A 23,587-nucleotide genomic window follows, 5' to 3' on the forward strand; every position below is an offset into this window, starting at 1 on the left:
TTTTTATTTTTCTTTGCTTGCAGGCTATTTCATGTACTCTTGGCCTGTTTGACAGGTCGCTTTCCCAAGCACAACTTCAGCTATTTCTGAAATCTGTTAATCCTTAGTTTGTAGTGCTGCAATCTGAACTCTGGCGTGACTCAACAATTGTTATCCACTCCACTTGTGTCCATGTAATGCACCCTACTTGGTTGCTACAGGCTACTTTTTGTTCCTTTGCAGAGCACTTCAGGTTTGGGAAGGTAGGCACAGCAACAAACTCAGTGCGTGGGCTCCCAGACTGACCAGGGATGTTCTTGCACCACATCTGCACCAGACTGGGGAAATTTTCTGGCTTCTGTATCCCCTTTTAATGCCTTTTGGCAGAACCTTTCAGATAATTCTGGCATAGCTAAAATCAACACTGAACAGCCTGTTTGGACTGAGCCGGTGGATGTAAAATGTCTTTGGCTGATGAAATTGCCCTTTCCTTCTTGCCCACCAAAAGCGTGTTAAAACCTCTTGCCTGTTCACTTGTCAAGTCTGGAAGAGCTTCTCATTGGAGAAGTTAATCTTTGTTTTGTCAGGCGTTAGCTGACAAGAATTCCCTGGTTCCCTGGGACTGGAAGCCTTTGGCAGCTAAAAATTCAGGCCTGCTCCACCTGTGGGCCACGCAGCTGTCACCGTGGCTTTACAAGGGGCTTTATGCCTGCGCCGATTTGAGCTCCTGCAAGAGGACCTGATGATAAATCCTCATTAAACTAAGAACTTTCTTTGATCCCATCATTCATGGTCCCAAAGAAAATATGGTGGGGGAAAGAGGCATATTGAGGAGTGCTGCCAGGATACAGCTGGCATGACTCTGAGGCATGAACGTCTCACGTGGCTGGCTGATGTGGGCAACTTTCTTCTTTTTTTCCTTTTCTTCATCTAGTAGTGCCTTATTACGGAGCTTCCCAACCTGAAAATGTAGTTCAGTCTTCCTGTGTTTCCTCAAGGACAAAGAGACAAAAGGGAATGCAGGGGACTGCCTCACGCTAGCTCAGTTTTACCTTCTGCTGCAGGTGGAATTTGTTTGTAAGCTCAACATTTGAAATGCCCCCCGGTGCTTGTCTGTGAGGTGTTATGGTGCTCTCACAGGTTCTCCTGGGAGCCAAGGAAGGCTCCGGCAGAAACTGGCAATGATTTAGTTTAAAAAAAATAATAATAATGGTTTTGCAACTCGCATTACATCACTCTTTCCAATTATAGTAACTTTCATAACAAGGTAATAACTCCATGTAATAGTCTGTGTATGTTGTTTGTTACTACTACTCCTTTCTTGAGATGCGGGTTATGCAGATACTCTACATCTGAAAGTTATGAACCATCTGTCTAGCAAGGTAGGGCTATAAAATATTCTTAGCTTAAACGCTTTTTTTTTTTTTTTTAACAAGTATCTTCAAAAAATATCCACTAGGTGAAGCTGTGTGGAGTAAGTGTGCTTTGTTGAATTCCAGCTGATGATATCTTCTGTGGAAATTTTGTTTGAAGTCAGTTTCATATTCCTCACTTGACACAAGGTTTCGGTAGAGGAAGCATTTTTTTTTTTATCTTCCTTTATCTAGAAGGAAGGGAGGGAGGACAAGACCGTGAAAATGCAAAGTTTCTCATAATCCAAATGTCCTTTCTGTTAGAGGCTATGCTTCTGCATGTGGGCCTCAGCAATTCCAGAGGAGAGCAGGTCATCCTTTACGGTCAGTAGTGAGGAGGAGCTCCTTTTATCTTTCCCCTGAGCGGAACATCTCAAAACCAGGGCTTTTTGTCAGCAGTTTGGCTGCGGCAGCTTGATTATCTACACGGCGCGAGTTGCTGGGAAATGTCACTTCGTGACAGGTTAAATGTTATAACCTCCTGTAAGCTATGTATGTAACAGGGCACTTTACAGTCTGGCTGTGCAATGCTGAGCTGTTCTCCGTGTAACATACGTTGAACATTAACTACTATTTGGGTACAGAAGGTGGAGGGTACACTCTGGTTTCTATTGGGCGTGGGGCATTTTAAGGCAAACATACGGGTAGCTAATGCCATAGAGCAAGCAGCCAGGAGTAGTGATCATAAGGCATCAAATCCGTATATCCCCTGTTCTGTGATTTCCTCGTGTCTTGCCTTTTTTATTGCTTCAGAGGGTTTCCTTCTCCCTCATTTGAGTAGAATCAGTCTTAATTCTGTTTTCCTTTGGCATCTTTTAACAAGAGCTGAATTTACCTTGTATGAGAAAACATTCTGGATATTTTTTTTAAATAAAAATATCAATTTAATAAAAAAGCAGTGGTTTATAACACTGATTGGACATCGAAAATTCCTTACTTCCTAGCCATATACTGCTTTAAGAAGCTGTCATCTTGTCTGCCTCCAGTGGTTTCTTGAACTTTGACTAAGACTGTCTATTACTGACCTCCTGCTCCCCGTGCCCTAAAATAATAAACCGGTATCTTCTGATGATGGCTTAATGCTTGTCTAAGTTTTTATGCAACTTTAATGGCACCCCTAATGCTCTTCCTGAAATGAGAACCTTATCGATTTGATTTCTGTGTTCTACACTGTTAGTCCAAATGAGTTGCTACTTAGGTGTAATTAATAAATTTTATTTAAGCTTGATTGACCTCAGAAAAAAATAGAGCTGAAACTCTTCGTTTTGTCTCTCACTGGAGAAGATAGATTCTAGATAGTCTGGAAGCCTGAACAGGAGTTTCTTTGTGTTATGATTAATGCTGCTACTGCAGAGAAGGCCAAATTAAAGAAACTGGAAGTTATATAGATCTCAGCTGAAATTGGTAAATTCTGCTAGGATTTGGGATGAAGTGGGAATGCCTAATAAGTTAGAGCATTTAAATAAAAATTAAAAAAAAAATCCTCAAAGCGGAAGGAGGAACAGCAGGCAGAGAATTGTTTCCAGACCTGTGTGCTGTACATTCCTGTATAAAATAGAGCTGTAGCTTCTGTCTCCTTCTGGGGTTTATGTTAATCTCATTCATAGCTGAGGTTTTTTTGTTGTTTTTTTTTTTCCCCCCTCAGGAATTTGTAAACTTCTTTTCCTGCGTAACACAACAGGGCTTGCAGAAAAATTAGCTTGCTATACTCTCTTCCTCCTACCCACCTGTAACCTCCATGCTCCACTTCTTCTAGCATTGAAAATTGAAGCACTGGGTGCTTCAATTCTGTACTCTGAACAAGTAGATGTGCAGATTGCAGGTGAGCTTTAAGATCAGCTTACTTTCTTACTAGTACCATAGTCTATGATTTGGGTTAGCTTCGTTTCCGTGCCTGTGTGTTACAAGTGTCATGCTAAATAAAACCAAAAAGCTATAATTCTTTGCTCCATTTGAAGGCTATAAATGCGATTGCAATTAGCAACGTGATTGAAGGATTCTTATCAAATCCCATTAATTTCCCTCGTTGTGCTCTTTAAGTATTCAAGCTGTCCAGAATGTATTTTGCAGCTGAAGTGGTGGTATGTGGCACTGCACGACTACAGTCAACATCTGATAACAGCCAGCAGATTTCGGGCAGTGTGTCAAGCAAGTGTTTAGTGGAGAATTTGGCTTCCTGGGTTATTTTTTGCTCCATAATTTGAAAGACTAAACGTCCTGTAAGTGTTCTGTTTCTCTCCTGTACTCTGAGTTACAGTGAACTTTGACTGTTTTCTTTGAGAATCAAGTCGGATGCTGTTGGAATAGCGGCAGATGAAACATGTCACTTATTTCTTGGGGGTAAAAAAAGTCCATGTGGTTCTTCAGAATACATAGGATTACTATTTAGATAACTATTTTCCATTGTGCAATGCTTCTCCCCATATTTAAACTTAAACCACAACAAAAATCCCACACACCTGTTTCCCCAATACACACAGTTACAAAACAAACAAACCAAAACCACTTTCTTTTCTGTTACAGAAACATGCGAAGGGACAGGAGCTATTTGACCAGATTGTATATCATTTGGACCTTGTGGAAACTGATTACTTTGGCCTACAGTTCATGGATGCCTCCCAGATTACAGTAAGTATAAATTTAGTTATTTTTTATGTTCTGCGGTAGGTTGTGTTGCGTATTCTAAAAGTGTTCTCAGTGCAGTTTCACAGAGATGTGTAGGCATTAGGGGATATACTGCTGAAACAACTGATGTTGTGTGTGGATCTTGCAAATAAAACTAAACCCTCAAAGTTAGGCATATGTCATTTTGTGATACGTGCATGATGACTTCATCATGCGAAGTATGAAAAAGCAACGATGGTGGGTAAAGGAAAACGTGCTTCATTTAGTAGCCTCGTGGTATTATAAATGAATTAAATACCTTACAAGCAAAGGTTTAGTACTACTCCTATCCTAGCTGTTCCATGCAAAGATTGTGTTGCTCTGTAAACTGTTTGCGATAGGAGAGAAAAGCTTTCCTTCTGTTCCCTATCCAGAGAGAAAAGCTTTCCTTCTGTTCCCTATCCAGTGATGCCCACCATCTAGGTAAAAGGAGGGGTGGGAAGTACAGTATTTAAAATGCAGAGAGATTAGGTTAAAGGACCGCAACTTTACATAAACTGTATTGCTATAAATTATTTTCTTCATTCACCTTACGTGCTGAGGTATCGGTGTGAGTACAGCCTGGATTGTGGATAGAGAGTATGCAGACTTGGAAAATGTGTTTGCTTTTAGGTTATCTGGTTAGTATGTAAACATTTTTCAGAAAGCAAGAGAATAAAGATGTATTCTGTGACATTAAAACAAAAGAATGGGATAACAGCAGAAACATTGACATCTTGTTAAAAGCAGGTTTTAACTGTTATTGTCTCAGAATTCTTGGCTTTATTCTCTAACAAGCATGGGTCAATGTGATTCAATTAGATCAGTGTTTTACCAACTGCACTGTCATGGTCTGGGTGTGAACCAACAGCTTTGAGCAACAAATAGCAAATTTGTCTGGATACAATAATGAATTGATACTGAGAAAGGGAATCTGTGCTTTTGGGGAAGAAGTTAGTAGATTAACTGTATAAAAAATAACCTAATATCCCAGTTAATTTAAGGGTGTATGTATTTTTCACTGGAAAATGATTTCTGAATGAAGTATGTCCATAATGGGATGGAGGTTCTTAGTCAGTTTGTGCACCTGTGTTCCTCAAAAAATGTGTGTTACATGAAATGTATAGCCTTTTGTGATGGAGCTGATCATTAGGACACAGCTAACAGAGCAGTGCCTGCTCATTAGAAGAGAAAAGGGTGACATTGTAGCTGACTGTCAAATCACGTAATTGGGAACTTGATTGTTTAGAGTAGTTACCTACATGTATAAGGAGTTCAGTAATGTTTGGGAAGAAATAAAGGTGAAAGGGAGAGCTAAACATCTTTTCCTAGCAAGAAAGAGAGCAGACTAGAGCCCGAAGACCTGGCTGAAGAAGTGAAAAATGCTTTTTCTTGAATATTCGCAAAACTGGAGGCTCTTTTGAATGGTAAGAAGGAAGAAGCAGAAATGTGAACAAGTATTCTCTTCCATAGATAGCTCTATCCCTGGTGTTCAGTGCTAAGTGTGCCTGTGCGTGCAAGTGTTTTAGTACTCAGCTTTGTCTGTGTGTTCTTTCTTTCAGTCATCAGGTTGGGGTGGGGATGTAGAAGTAAATCATGACATCTACTGTTACAGAAGGATAAGAGCTACGACCAGCTTTTAGGGACATGAAAAAGCCAACAGTGTTTGCAGGGCTTTGGGTTATGTTTTCCTGGATCCGGATGGGTGATAAGGTCATCACCTCCACAAGTGCAAGGCTTGAAGCTCTCATTTGTTTTGGGGTTTTGCCTGGCTGAAGCTGAGCAGAGTGTAGAGCTTATAGGGATTCAAGGCAAAAGCTTCTATCGTCCCCAGCACTCTGTACAAAGAGGTTCCATGCTTTTAAAAGCTTGGTCTGTTTTGAACTTGTGACCTGCTCACTTCATTTGCATAGCAATTAATGCATAGCCTTCGTGTGCCTCCACTTAGTGCCAGCCAAGCCACACAGTGGCAATTGCAAGACTGGGAGATTAAAGTTGTGTAAACTCCTGGAGGCTCTAAGGCTTTGTCTTTATTATGTATTGTTGAGTGCTAAACATCTTTAAGCCACCATTGTAAGAAAGAGAACACAGAACGGCCTTTGAATGGTGGAGATTGCTGCTGTGCTCCAAGGCCAACAGCCTTTCAGTGCCCTGTGTTTCTTAGTAACTTTGCCAACAAGTCAGACCAAGCAGTGTTGATAACTGATTTGGAAAAGAAAATCATTATTAGAGCTTGTCTGCTTAAAAAAAGTGGGGGGAAACTCTTATGTTTGAACAGCTTATTTTTAATGAATAAAAATAACACCTTCAATACAACCAAAAGAAGACATGAAGTTGGGAAAGGCAAGATGTCAGCAGTAAGAAAATACTCTACAGCCTATTCAGTGACTTTTGCATTAGTTTGTATCCTGTGCTTTTTGAAGATATCCATGAATAGAAGCATGGAGAGAATCATCCCATCTAAAGAGCTGTGAAAGGTTTTATTCTAAAGCAAATCTTTGTGTACTGCTGAATTAAAGTTACCTGGTGTTAACTCCAGAAGCAGAAATACTCGGGGAGGAGAGGGGTTGTTAAGTGCTGTTAGTGTGTGGGAAAACTTCATGTAGCAGAAAGTCTTTATTAATAAATAAAGTGAGAAATTTTAAAACATGACACGGGTGCATTGCCTGCTGATGTCCACTACCTTGACTGATTACAATTTATAAGTTGTAATGAAGAACTAAACGGCACCATACTGTAGTTGCATTACAATGGCTTTAAACCAACTCTTTCCTACCAAATTCAGTAACATAACTCCCGAGACGTAGTGCTCTGCAGCCCTTCTAGTGGTCAGATGGGAGATAACTTGCTGTTCTCGGGTCCTCTAGGCCATCTCCAAAGTGGGATGCTCAGGAGATGACCCATTGGGGGGTGGAAAGAAAATATTGGAACTGCTATTTATATTTCTCAAAGAAATTAAACTTTATTAACATCTCATATGCGTCTTGACAATGGCACGCTCGCTCAGTCCATATGTAGTTGGAGTGGTTGAAGGGTGTCACTCAAATGTAGAAGGTCTCTGTAATGGTTTAGTGGAAAAGTTTATTGGGTTTTCAATTACTTTTAGTGGGGAGGGTTCTAACAAAGCAAGAAGGCTTGAAAGCTTGATTCAAGGCTGGAAATAGCAATAGCAAAATCTCGTGAGATCTTACTACAGAAGTAGAGTTGCCATGAGGAAGTGGTTTATTGATTTACTTTTTTTCCAGAAACTGGTCATGTGAAACACATTCCGTGGTTGTTTTGGGTTCCTGACATTTATTTTAGATTGCTGCTAGCTAATATTTATTCATTTCATGTTCAGGCTTGTTCTTTCTTTGTCTCTTACTCCAAATTATCATAAGAAAAAGAGCTTCTGGGTGGTTTACCACTCCGTGTGAGCTGCACCATATTGTGAGGTTCTCCCAGGATACAGATCTCTCTGCTCCTGTAGTTGCATTCTTAGTCCTTGTCTGTCCCGTGATGGCAAAACATGGATGCCCTCCCTGTGTGTTACAGGAAATCCAACAGAAGGATGGCTATTGTTGATTAGCCTGGAATCTCCTTCTGTTTCCCTCCTGCTCCTTTTTCTGATGACAAGAACATCTGTAGAGTAATTGAGGAGGAAGAAAAATGATACACCTTTAAACATTGTTCATTATTTCCAAGTGGGCTGCTGTAATCCTTGAGGTGTGAAACTTGAGTTGGGAGTGAACAGAAGCAAAAGCATTAAAATACCTTTTCCTAAAGTATCTCTAAGTGAACATTTAACTCCTTTATGTCCAGTCTCTAACATCACAATGACCCCTTGTCCTTGGCTTAAGGATGGGTGGTACGGGACAGCCTTTCCCAGCTGGGTGCGTATGTATCACAGTCTGTGGGCACTCCATGGTGAGCACATGCTCACACACAGTGTGTCTGGCACACTGGGCAGTGCTGGATTTACGACGTGTGCAGCAAGACTTTTGCAAGGACAGCCTGTGCCTCCTGCAGGTGCTCGTGGCTACGAGGCAGGACAGAGCCCCTTGAAGAGGTGAGAGCCAGGGCTGCATGGCAATGAGCTGTCCTGGCAGGCTGCACTGTTTTCTGAATATCGACTTGTTCCTAAATAGGATTTCGATTCATTTACAGTGAGAGGTGAGAAGGCAGCGGAGGGAGGAGATGGAGAAGAGTGGCCCTGATGAAAGCAGTATTCCAAGTAAGACAGTGGAAGGAAAAGAAGGGGCAAGGACTGTATAGCCCAGACTGGCTCTAACCACCAACAGTGAGTTAGGACCCGCTGATCCAGACACTGAGATCCTCATCTGTATAGATGCTCTGGAGTCCTGAGTCTTCTGGGAGGGTCAGGAGCATGTATGCTTCACCATACAATTTTTCAACACTGCAGTGTGAGAATAAAGCAAGTTGGACAACAACAAATAATATCTCAATGCCTTTGTTTTCTGCGTTTCACTGTGAACTAGGCTCCTGGATGTTTCAGCAGCCTTCGGCTCAGAGCCCTGGAGATACTAGGTGCATCGTGGCTACTTCTGCTGTGTATAAATTTTAATTAAAGTTTTTGTTGTCATTCAAATCAGGAGGTTTTTTTTTTTTCAATTGCTTGCTTTTGATATTAACACTATTATTTTTTTTTCAAGTGTCTGAGGGACGTTAGGAGAAAAGAGCAACTCAAACTCCAATTAACCTCAGCGTGCTATCTGGGAGCCTTTTCCTTATGTACTGCTTAACAGTGTAACTGACTCTGTGTTAAGCAGGGGAAAAAAAAATAGGAGAAGCCTCAGCGTTCAATACATTGAATATTGGGAGAAAGCGAGACTGGTAAATACTTCAGTAATGCAGAAGGTTTCCTTCTCTGCTTCTGTCATAAACATCCCATTTCTCCTTGAATAAGCTATCAAATTAATCCGTGACTGTTTCCTCTCCCTGAATCTCTTGTTCCTCTGGATTATGAGCTCTTTGGGACTGGTGGTTGCAGGCTGCGTGTGTGGGTTGTAGCCCAGAGCAACAAATGCAGGTCGCAGCTGGAGGGTCCCAGGAGCTGTGCAGGTAACAATATCATATAATACTCAGTGCATCAACTGCTAATAGTGGCAATGATATGAATGCCGACTCAGTAACTGTGCAAAGGCAGCCTGGCTGTCTCCGTAGAGATGCTGAACATCTGATGAGTAACTACTTCCAGCTGCAGCTGTCCAGGGCTGTATTGCAGCCTGTGAACGTTTTGACAGGCTCCAAAACACGAAGAATTCCCAGAGCGTCTCCAGTTCTCGGTTTTCCAGGAAGGCTGAAGTCCATATCCGTGGTAAAGGCTTGAGAAGCAGCCATGCAGGGCAGGTGGTTGTCACACTGTCTATTAGTGATGCTTCTCCACCTCTTTTTACGTGTATAAAAGTCAAGTGCCCAGTGTTTCCAGGACAGTGAACAGATTTTGCTTTTATTTTTCCTTTGTGCATGGTTGGAACAGAAGTCGAAGTGGTTTCCCTTGTTCTGTTTCACAGATTTAGTCAGATTTCTTGTCTGTTTGTTACAAACTGTTTCAGTTTATTTTTTTTCAGGATGTGAGAAGTGCTTGGGCACAGGCTTCAGAATTAAAGATGACTTCCTTTTTGTTGCTGGGATTGAGCAGCATCAGCTTTCAACATTTCTCTGATAAATCTAATGAGAGCTATGCTATACCAGACAAGCATAGGATATGACATTTCACTGCCAAGAAAAGAGGGAATAATCTTGCATATACAACTGTTTCGTGTGATAGTGAGGATCTGTGTTGACATTCAGTTGTAAGTTCTGCTCCTGTCACCTAAGGTCTGCAAAGCAAAATCCTGCTTGGGCAGGGTTATCATATGTTATATGAATTAGGATAGGATAATGGTCTTGAAGGATGCTCAGGTGGCTCTCCATTATTCATGTGCAGTTTATCTGGGCTGCAGATAAACCAAGTCACGTATCAAGATGCTCCTGAGATGGCTCTGAGCAGACTTGGGCTGGGATGTGCAAGGCTTTCATGAATGCTGCTGCTTGGTGATATTGAATTCCGATATGCTGCTTGGTGTCCAGAAATAATTCTGCGCCTGGGACTTTTCAGTTCTTTGTCTTACTGTGCGTGGTGATAATTAAAACATTGCCACGACAGGAGTTGAAATACATGTGTGATCAATTTTGTTGAATTTCAGTAAAGAGCCATGAAAAAAAATCTTCAAGTAATCCGTACACAGCATGACCCTAAATGCATTTTCAGGAGTACGAAATGGGCATGTGCAAGGCCTCTGTAGCAGCCTTTTCTCATTAAAGGATTACAGTTTTCTTTCATTATAAGCTAGCTGTTAGTCTATCTGACTTTACAATTCATTTGGACTCAGAATTACTAGATACTCTGAAAACAAGATAAATGTTCTGCAAAACCAAGATCAAAGGGCAGATGAGAAGGAGTTTCCACAAAGAAGTTTTTGTGGTGTTTTGAACTGTATTATTTTATTCAGGCTAAAACCAGATGTTTTACAAATCTTTTCTGACTTTGCGTAGTATTAAATCAAAGCGAAACTACATGCTACAGATGCATCTGAAAGAAATAATTTTGAATTTAACAGAATTTCTTAGTTTGGTTGCAAATAATTGTGGTTCTGTGACCCTAGTAGGAACCAAGGGGTGTGTCATCCTGCTGCCTTTGGTGTTACAGAGCTTTTTGGTTTCGAGTTCACTGTATGCTATTCTAGTATAAAAGGTGTCTTTTACGACCAATTTCAGTTTAAGATAGCACAGGTATTAATTTTTTTTTAGTGATGAACTGGAGTCTTAAGTGATGGCACTGACACCTTTGTGCTCTAGTCTTAAGTGAGTCTTCCCTAGAAAAAAAAAAAAAAAGGCCTCCAAATTTTTGTGTTCACAAAATTTAGGAAAGTATTTTGTAGATAAGGCTTTACTTAACACTTCCTTACCACTGTGTTTTAATTCATGGTCACAGCTGAGGGTGTTGTAGGGGTCAAACCTGCTCTGAAGGTCAGTAAGTACGTCGGGATGTTTTGCTCTGAGCCTTACAAAATCCTGGAGGTGTAAAGTGTGATTGGATGCTTTGCAGCTCCACATAGCTTGTGCTCAAGAAAATTCCAGTGCTTGTGGAGACCCAAGTGGCTGGTCTTGAGCACATTTCACTTAAACGCATTACACTAATTCCTGCTCTGTTCTGCACAGTGGTTACAATTGGCAAAATAAATAAAATAAAAAAGCTTTATGGTTGAGGCTTAATTCTTTCACAGAGTGGATGCCATAGAACATTCATGTTGTTTCAAGTATTTAAGGACAGGGGTGAAAGTAAAGAAAACAATTTTTTTTTTTTTTTGTAATCAAGGCAGGAGGACCATAAAACTGGAGTCCACAAAAAAAAAAAAAAAAAAAAATGTACGCTGTGGCAAAGATGGACTGCTTCTATGCTTGGTCATTGGGAAAAGATACATGCGCTTGAGTGGATTCACAAAAGCATGCAAGGGTCAGCAGAGTGCGTCCAGTGAAGATTTAAGTGGATACTTGAGAACAGCAGACCGCGTTTGCAACAGAATAATGGACTGCCAGCCTCCTCACGGATGGGATGTTTGATGCTTTCAGATGACAAGCTAGGACAAAAGGACTTCTTGGTTTAAAGTGCATCAAGTTGCTGCTCTTACCAAGAACTCTAAAAGGGTGAGGGATGAGAACAGCTGAAGCATCTGAGGATCTTTTCATGAAAAAGGGGATCCTTTTACTGGAGTACAAGCTGGAGCTGAGAGAGTCCAACCACGGATGTGGAGAAAAGACAGAGCTTACTGTCTCCTGGTAATAGTGGTCACTGTGTCTCTAGGGAAATGGGGAAACCTGCAGGGATGGCACAGGACACCTGAGTGCCTCACATTGTTAGTTCATACTGGCAGGTCTGAATCACTCATCAACTTTATATATACCTTACAGTGATATTTGTAGGGTTCCTTGTCTTCCTTTTGCAGCCATATGGAAGTGCCTGCAGTGGGCTTTTTGGAAGAGTCAGCTGAAACTAGTAACTACATTAAAAGGTTGCTTACATTAGGGGATGGAACAGGGGAATCTGGATGCCGAATGTTGACTTCTTGATCTGAATGACTTCTTGATTGAATGAGTCAGATACTTAAAACAAACAGAAAACAGTGCTTTGACAGGACCGAAGCTTTCAAGTGCTATTTTGTGTTAAAAAGAGGCACCCCCATCCACATTCTTTTATAAGTTTATTCAGAAGCTTTTTTGCATAATGGAAATGGTAAAAAGTAAAATAAGTTTTCATGAATGTTCATGCAGGAGATGGCATTACAAAACTTCTTTCCCTCTCAAGTTGTTTCCAACATCATGGTAATTGCACAAGTGACTTACTTATGCTTTTACTGGTTTCCTCAAATGGCTTTTTTGCTGGCCCTCCTGTCATCCTCTGCTTTTTCCGTGGAAAGGCACAGTTCTTCTCCTGACTCTACAAAAGCCCTGAGAAAGTGATCTACAGATCAAATAGGCTTCAACACACTCCGGTCAGAAAACAGGACTGCTGGAACAGGAACTAATTTCTTCCTCAGCTTTCTGTGCTCTTCCCAAGCATGAAATTTAGGCATCTGTATTGCCTTTGAGATAAAGGTAATCATTAGGTTTTTTGAGTTCCTTTCTGATGATGATATTAGAGTACTTTTTCAGCCCAGAGCTGCAGACTCCCAAGGTACCATGGGCTGTTTCTTAGCATTTCACAGAAGTGAACTAAGAGGAAAGCAAGGCTATTGGCAGCCAGCTTGGATTAACTGTATGAGAATCTTCATCTCCACTGGAACATTTTTAGGAGCTGGCATAGAGGAAAACTGAAAATTACTGGCACGCTGCAAACACCTTCCTTTCATTGCAGGAATAGAATATCTTTTTCTGAACATAGCTTGTGTTTAAATATTTTCTTAGCTTACCTCTGTATCATTATCAGTAGCAAGAGCTGTTGCAAAGTTTTTGGGTTTTAATTTGGAGGGAGGTTGCCTCTATTCGTGGTATTTGCAGTCCAGGCAAATTTTTTTTAGAATTAACCAACTGATCACCCTCCCCTCTTTATCTGGGAAGACTAGGGGCTGCATCTGCCAGATCACTGAGCAGCACATGAAGTACAAGGTGACATCTGGGAACGTCCAGCCTTGTTTGGTCAAGGTCAGATACCCAGTAGGACAAGGACTCCACAGCCTCTCTCTATACCTCTTCTGTCTGCACGCCCCTGTAGGGATGGTCTCCTTTCATCTAGCTGTGATGTTTCTACCTACAAGTGTGGGCCTGGTGCCACTCATCTTTCTGATACTGCGCACCTCTGAGAAGACTTAAGACCTTCTCTATACCCTCGCAGTAGGCAGCTATAGTCAGCCATCAGGTCTACCCCCAAGCCTTCTCTGCTGACCAAAAGAGTTCCCTCAGCCTGCCCTTGCCTGCTGTGTGCCCCAGGCCATCACTATTTTCAGTGCCCTGGGCTGGGCCCACACTGCACACATCGGTATCTTTGCTGCACTGGGGAGAGCAGAAGGGGATGTGGGAGTCCAGATGCAGTTGCAAAATGACAAGTAAGAGAGAGTTTTTTTTTTTTACTTTTTTTTTTTTAATGATTTTTATTATTTATTGCCCAGTCTTGGGAAGAACTCCTAATGAAGTGTCTTCAATGGACCTTAATGCATTCTAGTAATTCTTCCAGGCAGACCCGAAGTCTTCTGTTGCTTCAGGGGAGCAGCCGTCTCCCTAACTGCGTTGACTGATCTGCTCCTGTTCTTTGTGCACTGCCATGGACAATGTGTCTTTGTCTTCAAGCATCCATTGGGTAGCCTTCTTGTCCTCAGACTGAGATACCCCCCCAGACTTCAGGACCCAAGGCCCACAGTGGCACTCTTGGGGGACAGAGTGGGAAGCTCCTGTAACCCCAGTGCAGTGGTGGGAAGGAAGGACATGCTGCAGGCAAGCCTGCAAGCTCTCCCAGCAACAAAGGAATCACTGACTGCTAGGAGAACTTGCAGACAAACCTGCAAGATATCTGTGGATGTCCTCTGCCAGCTGCTTCTGCGCACGGAGGCCATGCTGCAGATATGGAGTAGTTCAGGTGTTCCTGCGGTACCACTGATGTGGCTGCCCAGCAGGGAGTCCTGGCACACTGGTGTTGTGCCATGTTATCTGTGGTGGTGCATGTCTTCACTGGTTCTTCTTCATCCTGAGGTGAATCTACCTCCATGGGCTCCACATCGTCAGTCGCATTGCAGGGTACTGCTCCTTTGTCACAGGCACTATTTCTCCTCCACATCCTCTTCATGGCGCATGGCTTCTCCTCTTTGCCACAGCAATCTGTTTTCTCCTGTGCCACACAAAAGGTGAGCAGCCACTTCTGGTGGTCCTCCTTCCAGCCAAGCTTAGCTGTCACCAGAAAGCCCTGAAGCTCGGCGAGTGGTAAGCCAGCCACAGGGGAGGCTCGTAGAGCCCAAAATGGAAGGTGCTACATTGCTTGGGCTCTTTGCCCCGGTGCCCAAGCCCATGCTCTGAAGGCATGAATGCCTAGCAGGACGAGGGAAGAGCAGCGAACTCCATGAAGCCCATGGCTTCAGCAAGGCCCACAGCAGTGCCCCACCATATCCCCAAAAGGGTGAGGCGCAGCCAGCCTGGTGCCTTCAGAACTGCCTTCCCCATGGCTGTGCGCAGCCCCAGCCCTGCTGCTCAGCACATGGCCGCTCCCATCCCGTGCCTCAGGGCCCTCTGCCCTCCCCCTGGGCACTCTTGGTGCCGGGGGCCTAGCAGCATGCCTGCTCTTACAGCACCTAAAACTGGAAGCCTGGAAAATGCCCTGCTGTGAAAGCAGGAGAGGGGCTGAGGGACAAGGGCTCCTTTACTGGTGTTCCCCCACGCCATTTAGCTTGCCACAGACAGGCTGCCCTGCCTTTCACCTCCCCTCTCGTAGCCTGGGCTCCAGCTGCCCCATAACCTAAATGCTTTCTGGTACAGACTGGGGAGCTCACCAGCTCGCCCTGCCCTCCCAGTATGCTGGCACAGCTCAGGCTGGGCGTCCCCAGGGCTTCCTCCTTCAGGCACCACCGTGGACGCCCTGGGCTTTTTTTCTGCAGAGTTGCCCCTCAGCCACTCACAGTACTGCATGCACCCCCAGCCTTGTTCCCCAGTGGGCACAGGGTGCTTTAATCATCTGCTTTGATCTCACAAAATCCTCATAAAAATAATTTCTTTAGCTGGTTGAGGTCCCCTGGTTGGCAAGGTGCCTGTGTAGCAGTGCTCTCTGTAGCCATCAGTAACCCTGTATGGGGCGTTCTGTCCCGTCACCAAGTTTTCTAATAAAGCTATTAACCACTGTTGGCCTGGGTGTTCATTAAATCCTAAGTTGTACCTGAGCAATTTATCTGAAAGTTATTTTGCTCTGTCTGCAATTTCAAGTGCAACATAGCTTCTTTGACCTATCCTGGAAAGTTTATATGGGGTGTAAGGAGCCATCTCATCTCAGCTTTGAACTCACAGGCGCTTACACTCTTTCTAATTCCATGCTAGTCTAGTCCCTGATTTTCTGTGCAATCCTAATTCTGGTTCAGGTTTCTGTTACTACGAGAATAATATTTCAAAGGTGACCTTCAGAAGGAAAGAGAAAGGGTTAATTTTCTTTTGTTAGTTCCTATGTTCTTAATGTGTGGACCCAAACTCTGATTTACAGGATAGGGTTTTTATTGGACTTTATTTCTCTTTTTTTTTTTTTTTTTTTTGGATGGGGGGGAGTTGGGTGAGGTGTGGGTGATTCCCTTCTCCCATATATGACAAATTTATCCTCTCTGCTTTAGAAAGCCTCATGGCTAATAGCAGGTAGTTTGGTAGGTTTCAGGTGCCTAAGAAATCAGGTAGTAAGAAGATGTTAGAAGGGATAATTGATTTCTGGTTTAAAGCTTGCCAGCTTTTATTTAGAACACCTTCTCTTCTGAACATGAGTATTTACCAGTTTTGGTTCCTTCTTTTCCTTCAGAAAAGATTTATTTTCTGAATTTCCTTTAGTTCCTTCAGAAATGACTTGAGAAAGCATTTAACAATATTTTTTTCAGACAGCAAATAAGACTTCCAGTAAGAAAGGGCTTTCTGGTTTTGATAGTTAAGTATATATATAAGCATAAGGGAAAGCAGTCTATTCCAGGTGTTCGTGCATTTTAAACTAGCAAAGCAAGCCAACCAGAAAGGGTCAAACCCAATTTTTTTCCTTTACAGGTCACCTCTGTTATAGATCAAGACCAGGACTTTTCATTCTTTTATGAAGCAAGTGGGGAGCCAGTGGAATTTGCAAAGCACAGGTGTGTGATGGGTTTGTGTCAACCACTGATACTCCCTCTTTCAGTTAATTTTTAGCAGTCACTGTGGTCCTTATGCAGACTGCTCCAGTAACTACAGATTATCTGCTATATATTGACACAAATACATCTTTACCTTCCTGTATGACTATTAGGTTTTGAGAAAATATTGGTTGCTATCACTTAAGAAGTGTTGAAATATTTATTTTTTCATCTTCAGTTAGATGAAGTGAATGATCAATTGGGGAATGTGCTGAGATAAGTCTGTGCTACCAGTATTTTAATAAATCTTTTAAAAAATAATAATGTGGAACTGAATGGTATGTATTTTCCATTTGTATGGCTGCCTGGTAGAAATTGCTAATCCTTTCTTTAAAAATTCAGCACTTGAATCTCAACCAGTGACTACTCTTTCCTATGGTACTAACTAATATAAAACATTATTCATTTGACTAAAGAAAGAAAATGTATTGGGATTAAACAGAATGTAAGGGGGCTAATCCAGCAACTGAAGTTTTAGTGTACCTGACAGAATCAGAATAATCGTGAAACTTGAATACCTGCAGTTTGACAATGTTTTGATTTTGTTGTTTTGTTTGTTTGTTTTTTCCCTTACCATGGGTAAAGGAGCTTAGGTGCTATCTTCATGTTGTAACGTAGTCTTAAATCAGTTAATCCATTTCCTTTTCTTTGTTCTGCACTCGAGCTTTTGAGTCCAGTCTGGATTTGGTGAATGTATTGTATATCATCAGCCTCGATCCTACACTGTGAGATCCAAAGTTGTGTCTCCTTGAGTTTGTACCCTGCAATACCATGCAGTTGTTTAGCCAGAGCACAAGGTAGGCAAAGGTACAGACACAGTTGATGAGAGAACAAAAGCTCCCTCTGTTTCTATTCAGTTCCTGGTGAGAATTCTGAATCCACTTTATTTTCCTGTTCTGAAGTCAGTAACTGGTATAGTGTATAGGCCAGCACGGACCCTTTTGGCTTTAGTTAGAATGCCATGAAATCTTTGACTCAGTGTTTGGAGGTTTTCTTCTGCTTCATTAAGAAGTGTTTTTGAGATCACTTGCTACACCCTCAAAGTATTCAAGCCTTCAGACCTCTCACTTGTAGCCTTCATTGCCTCACAGATCAGTGCATTAGCTTTTCTTAACACACATACTGGGTTCCTGTTTACAACAACCGTCTAGGCAATTGAGGTGAAAAGGAAGAATAGGATGGCAAAATTACTAGAGCTCAGAGGGACATTTGGAAAGCTGACATGATTTCCAGTGTGAAGAAGCCCTCAGTATCTGAGACAAAGGAATGTTGAAATTCAGCCTGATTTCTCACAGAAGTTGCACAAAATATCTGACTTTACTCAGCATTAGTTCACAAATCTTCATAAACTGCCAGGCCTGGGGACACTAGGTCAAGCATACTGCCAGTCGATGGCCTACCTCTGTGTTTTTACTTTGTGATCTGTGTGGTGGCCCTGTCACCACCATAATGTGGCATGGGTAAAACGGTCTCACTTCTGAAGAAAGATGGCATTAATGCTTGCTGTGTTTCATCTCCTGGAGCAGTCTGGCTCTCTGACTGCTGGGGTACAGAGAATGAGTGGCCCACTGCAGATGGTGTCCTGCTTAGGCTGTGGTCTCATTTCATGGCCTGAGCGAGTAGTTCCTAGAGTCTTGTTAACTATTTATAATCCTCCTTTACAGTATTTACATTTATGATTAATCATTGGAAACTTGCTGCTATACTAATTCTAGTATACCTAGAGCACCACATTCTCAGATTAGGATGGTTTTATTAGCTATTGCTTCATTAGAAATTATTGTAGTTGGACTGGGTGATGCTGATTTCTGAACACAGTACTAACGAGCCATGGATGAAAAGGTATTGGAGATTTTCTCCTGTAGCACAGATGTTTTTTGTGCTTTTTATTAACATGAAGCTAAACTTTTCTTTTAATTGAACCAGTATACATTGGCTTTGTGACTTGTTTATATCCAGCAAAAATGAGTAGTGAAGAGAGGCAATTTTGCAGTTAGGTATTTGAAGTATACAAAACTAATTTGCCCTGGAGGTGTGAAAGTAACAGGCTTGTATAATTTCTGCTGATTTTTTTTTTCTTTTTGATTATTTTTCATTATCAGAAATTTGCCATTTTGTAAAGCTTCTGTAAACTGATGTAGTTCCTTGTATAATTCTTCATAAGAGAGCAAAGTCGTAACAAAATAAATTGCTTGCAACTCTAAGGAATATACTTTTATGAGCTGCTGTAATGTTTATTTCCACTCTGGTAGTGATTTCTCAGATTGTAAGGATCAATTAATTGGAAGCCTCACCTAAGGAGGTCTAGCAAGTCTAGTGTAAATAAAAGCACTTTCACAATATTTATGGTTTCTCTCCCTCTTTTTTTTTTTTTTGGAGATTTATTTACCTTAGGGATCTCAAGCTGGCAAACTTTCAAGCTATACCCATTTATCCTGTTAAATAATTTTTGTCTTTGTTTAGGACATAATCAATTCCTACATTTCTATCTAACATTTTTTTTTCACAGATATTTAGCCATAATAAGGCTGTGTTAATGAAGTAATTAGGAGTTATTTCTCTTTTTTTCTGAAAATGCAAATGCTCTCACAGGGAAAAAGGAAGGTTTTTCTCTGCCAAGATTTTGTTCAATGGTACCTACTTTATTATTTTAAAATTAATATATGCATATATAAAAAGAAGAATGTTTATTTCATGGAAGTCCAGATGGTGTTTTATTACCTTGTGTGGTAGCAGTATTTATATGGGGTTTCTTCAGATCAAGCTTCACAGTAGGAGATGGTGCACAGTCAAAGATTTAAACTACATTTACACTAGAGAGCGTTTATGGCTACTCTTCTGTAGGTACAACTTACACTGATGAGAGAGTGTATGAATTTTGGTGGGAGACATACTTTTTTGTCATCACAGGTATGCCTATTTAACAGCTTGGGGGGCGAATATAACCCAATTTTCCCTAAATGCTATTAGTGGGGTTTCGTCCTTATCTTGAAAACCATGGCTATTGAGCAATAGAAAGCAGGACAATACAGGATCTAGAGTGTTTCCATGAAATAAAGGAGCTGAAAGGAGAATGAAATCCAAGGGTTGGGCCTGTTATTCTCAGGGCAATTGTTGAACCTGGGCACAGAACTGTATTTTCCTTACATGCCACTGTTTTAAGGTTTTGGACTTTGAGCTTTCTCCTCTCAAAAGGAGTGAAACTTCCCAGGCAGTACAGATATATATAAAAGTCAGGCTTTCCATCTTGAAAAAAAGATGCCTGTCAGCTGGTAAATGTGCAAATAAACACTTCTGCAAATGCACAGAAGTTTAGCAAATAGACATGGCAATATTACTGTTGAATTTTACTGTAATTAGTTTCTTGTGATGGCAAAATCCTGGAATAGAACTGCTTTTAAACACTGATTTTTCTTTTTTTTTTCTTTTTTTAGCATTGGTTGGACCATTCTAAATTCATTAAGAAGCAAATAAAAAGTAAGTGCCATGTCTATGTCTGTTTATTTTGTTACTTTCTTAAGAGTTTGAACTTGGAGTATTTGAATGTGATTGTGTAAATATGGCCTTCAACAGACTGAATATTTCTTAGAAAATAGATTTAATTTAATGGCTAATTGGCTGGCTGTGTCTGTATGTCAAAATGCAAGAGCACTTACAAGTAATAGACCAGTCTTCTGCACCCTCATTAAACATGTCCTGTTTGTTTGAGATAGAGTAGGTTGCCAGGTAATTTTAGTCTGATCTGTGAAATCAGGTTGCCTGGACACAGATCTTGGTTTCTGTCACTGTTTCTGATCCATAACAGGCTTTGTGATTTTTTTTTTTTTTTTTGGATGAGTAAATGGAAGATATTTTATTCTGTAACACTGATTGTCTTTTTTTGTGCATTATGTTAAAACTAGCAGAAATATCTGGTGTTTCATCAAAGGGAGTTTTGAACAGAGGGGTTGGCTTCACCAATGAGTTTTCTGTGGATGTTTGCTAAGGTGCACAAGTTGTTCCTGTAGCTCTAATAATCTAGTTGCAGGCTTGGGTGCAGAGCAGGATCAGCACTAACCTGTTTTGTTAATATGCTCCGCTTGGCAACAGCTGTAGGCCAATTGATAATATTGTTTCTGTAAGATTAAAATGCAGTGTTCTGCAAGGGAGTTGTTGACCAGATTACAGGACCTCACAAAGGTGGGTCTTGATTGCTTCAGTGATGCTTTGCCTTTCTTCCTAATAAGCATCAGGATATCTATATAGATAAAGATATACACACACACATATATATATCGTATTATTTATTTATTTGTGAATAGTGAAGCTCTTCTTCAAAGGCCATTAAGACATTTTGTTTTCACCCCACAGCATGTGGGTGTCATTCTGCTAGAATAGGTAGTAAAGATACCTGTTACGGGTAATTTCGTGTTGGGTGGCCTTCTCTAACTTTTTCATCCCATCACAGATTGCTTTACCATTAAGTGGCTAAGTGTTTTGCAGGTGCGCTTTCTTAAATAGCTTTGTCTTCTTCTTGATCTGTCTTAAAATGTAGAGAATCTACAGTTCTGTAACACCTTCGACCAGCTTAGTTGCAGTATTTTGTCTGAGTTTAATTTGTGAAGTGCCTGCATTGAAAACAAATTGGCTGAGCCCTGACGTGAGGAGCCGTGAAGAGTAAAGCAATGTGATGAGTGCTGTAAAGCTCTGCCTCACAACAGGATGCATCCCATTACCGTGAATTCAGCAGGTGCTCGGAGAAGAGTTCCCCTTTCAGGATGGATGTTGCTCACTGCTCTGGTTTGCCCCCTGGCAGCGAGCAGATAAGAGTCATTACCTTGCTGATCCAAACCTACCAGTGGCGCCCAGTTATCAGCCTGGAGTACTGTAACCTGTCTTCTTGGAGCTGTCCTTGGAGACGAAGTCAAAGCTCTAATAATTAGAGTTTTGGCTGCAAGTCTTTCAGTAAAATAGATGGGTAATAGGCACATACATACTGTGTTGGTGTTGTGTTACAGAAAAGTTTAAAAAGGTGAAAAAGTCATTTTTCCAGCACTTCAGATACTTGCAGGCTGTCAGTCTAGAAGATGAGACAGAGGCAGATAAGGATGCGTTGGCTAGTCTCATGTTAGTAGTGATGTATGTTGATAATTTAACAAAACTGATGTATTTGATTATTTTTTTAGTTGTTTGTGCCCAGTAGCAAGAAGCATCGCTCTTTCCCCTCTCATTCCCTCCCATCTCCCCACCCCTCAGCAACTAGCAGTGTACCTGGAACTTGCTGTCATTCATAGCATGTTACAGGGCACATGTCTCTGAATAAAAATGGGTTTCCCGAATGTACTGTTGCTTGATTAATGTAATGATTAGAGTATCATAAGGCATGGTAGTCCTCTATTGTATTTTTGCATGCATCTTAAAATTTAATGACATGAAATATTTGCTTCTTTGAAGAATTTGAAAGCATACTTCATTTGGGGTTTCTTTGGTTGTGGGGTGGTGACTATTGCTGTGCTTTAGCAGAACCGCAACTAGTTTAAACTTTTTTTTTTTCCCATTTAAAATCTCTGCGTATACAGTTGGACCTCCGTACACGTTGCATTTTCGAATTAAGTACTATTCATCAGAACCGAACAACCTTCATGAGGAGTTTACAAGGTAGGAACTACGCATGGTTCAATGACGCCTTGCCCTGAGATTCAGAGGTGGTTTAATAATGGTGCAAAAGCAGCAGAAATATGGGAAGAATAGACTGCTTGAGTTGCCTGGGTGGTTGATTGAATCTCTTTCACTTTCCCACGTGTTGCAGAAGGTAAAAATACTTTGTTGCGTAGACGTCTTAAAATACCCAGGGATCTTTTACTTAAATCTGGTAGGCTGTTTTCTGGGCTGTGAGCATTACCCCTTGCTGGGTTCACAGTACCCAGGTGTGATCTGGAGGATATTCTGAAAACTGGGAAAGGAGCACCCAGAGGAGAGGGGTGCCATCCTTCTGTCATCTTGGTGTGGCAGTCATCTACCTTAATGTTCCTTTATCGTTTTTGGATCTGTTTCTCACAGTGGGGCACTTTCTATATCTTCTCGTTTGCTTGGTAATAATCACTGTACTCCCAGTCAAATTTAGGATGTTCAAGGATTGTTGATTGTTCTAGTTCATGTACCTGTGATGTTTACAGGAAACTTGGGTCTGCTGGCCTGTGTTTATGGTCTCTTGTCCTATCTGCGCTGTTGACCAATTATTTTTGTCACTGCCTAAGACAAGAAGATCAAAGAGCTAATTGTCACCAACTTACTATAAGACTGCTATGGAGGCCTTGGTATCCATTATAAATTTAGTGCAGCAGTGGTGATCCAAAGGAAGGGTATATTCCTATACAACACATAATTAACCTCCAGAACTCCCTGCCAATTACATGATTGAGTGTAAGATCTTAGTTCAAAACCTAAGATGACTTTTGGGCTTCTCTAATGAGAAAATGCAGTTAAATTAGTAGGGATAATACATGTTTTCTGAAAATTGATATGTCTTCATACATCGGGGTATGTCTGACAAGTATTAAATTTCCCCTGTGGTCAAATTATTCCATTACTGTCTACCACAAGATTTCTTGCATAATCCTCTGAAGCTTACAATCCTAGTTATTGTGAGTGGTGGATTTCTGAGCTGTGTGATCGAGTAAGACATTTCCTCTGAAAGTATTAACATCTGATTCTTTGTGATCTAATTATTGCTGAAAGGTAACATTTTGGAAGACTATTTTAATTGGAAAAGCACTATAATCACATAAATTTTAAGTGCTACGAACATATACATTTTTAAATTATAAGCTTGACAGATACCACTGCAAAACTGTGGATGAAAGATGAAAATGAGTTGGAAATTGATTTTACTCTGAAAAAATAGCTGTAGTTTTTCTTCTATATTGAGGGAAAGTAATTTTGAATGCTGCTGTTTTTCTTTTTTTTTTCTTTTTTTCTTTTTTTTTTAGAATCTTTATGCTGGCAGGGTCATATTTTCCATGTATCACACGTATCATGTTGAGTAAAAAGTAAAGATTAACAACTATATGGTCAGAATTTTTCTAAGTGGAAGTGGAATGGGAGGAAGAGGAGGAAGAAAAATGATCATTAACAACAGTAACCATGAAACTGGGGATAGTTGTTAAGGGGTTCCCTACACAGATGTTTCTAGTAGGATAT

The 23,587-nt window shown here is 41.1% G+C and overlaps 1 protein-coding gene across 1 annotated transcript in view; it reads left to right on the top strand.

Moving 5' to 3' along the window:
• The window catches only part of EPB41L4B (erythrocyte membrane protein band 4.1 like 4B), an 85,763-nt gene that overhangs the window by 44,440 nt on the left and 17,736 nt on the right, over positions 1 to 23,587 (top strand). Inside the window, exons 2-4 of the mRNA XM_027451798.3 lie at positions 3,915 to 4,019; positions 19,843 to 19,885; positions 21,967 to 22,045. Of these exons, the coding sequence (XP_027307599.1) occupies positions 3,915 to 4,019; positions 19,843 to 19,885; positions 21,967 to 22,045 (227 nt within the window). The remainder of the gene's footprint in view (positions 1 to 3,914; positions 4,020 to 19,842; positions 19,886 to 21,966; positions 22,046 to 23,587) is intronic.

This window comes from Anas platyrhynchos, chromosome 2 (assembly GCF_047663525.1).
Source record: "Anas platyrhynchos isolate ZD024472 breed Pekin duck chromosome 2, IASCAAS_PekinDuck_T2T, whole genome shotgun sequence".
In the NCBI taxonomy this organism is placed as follows: domain Eukaryota; kingdom Metazoa; phylum Chordata; class Aves; order Anseriformes; family Anatidae; genus Anas; species Anas platyrhynchos.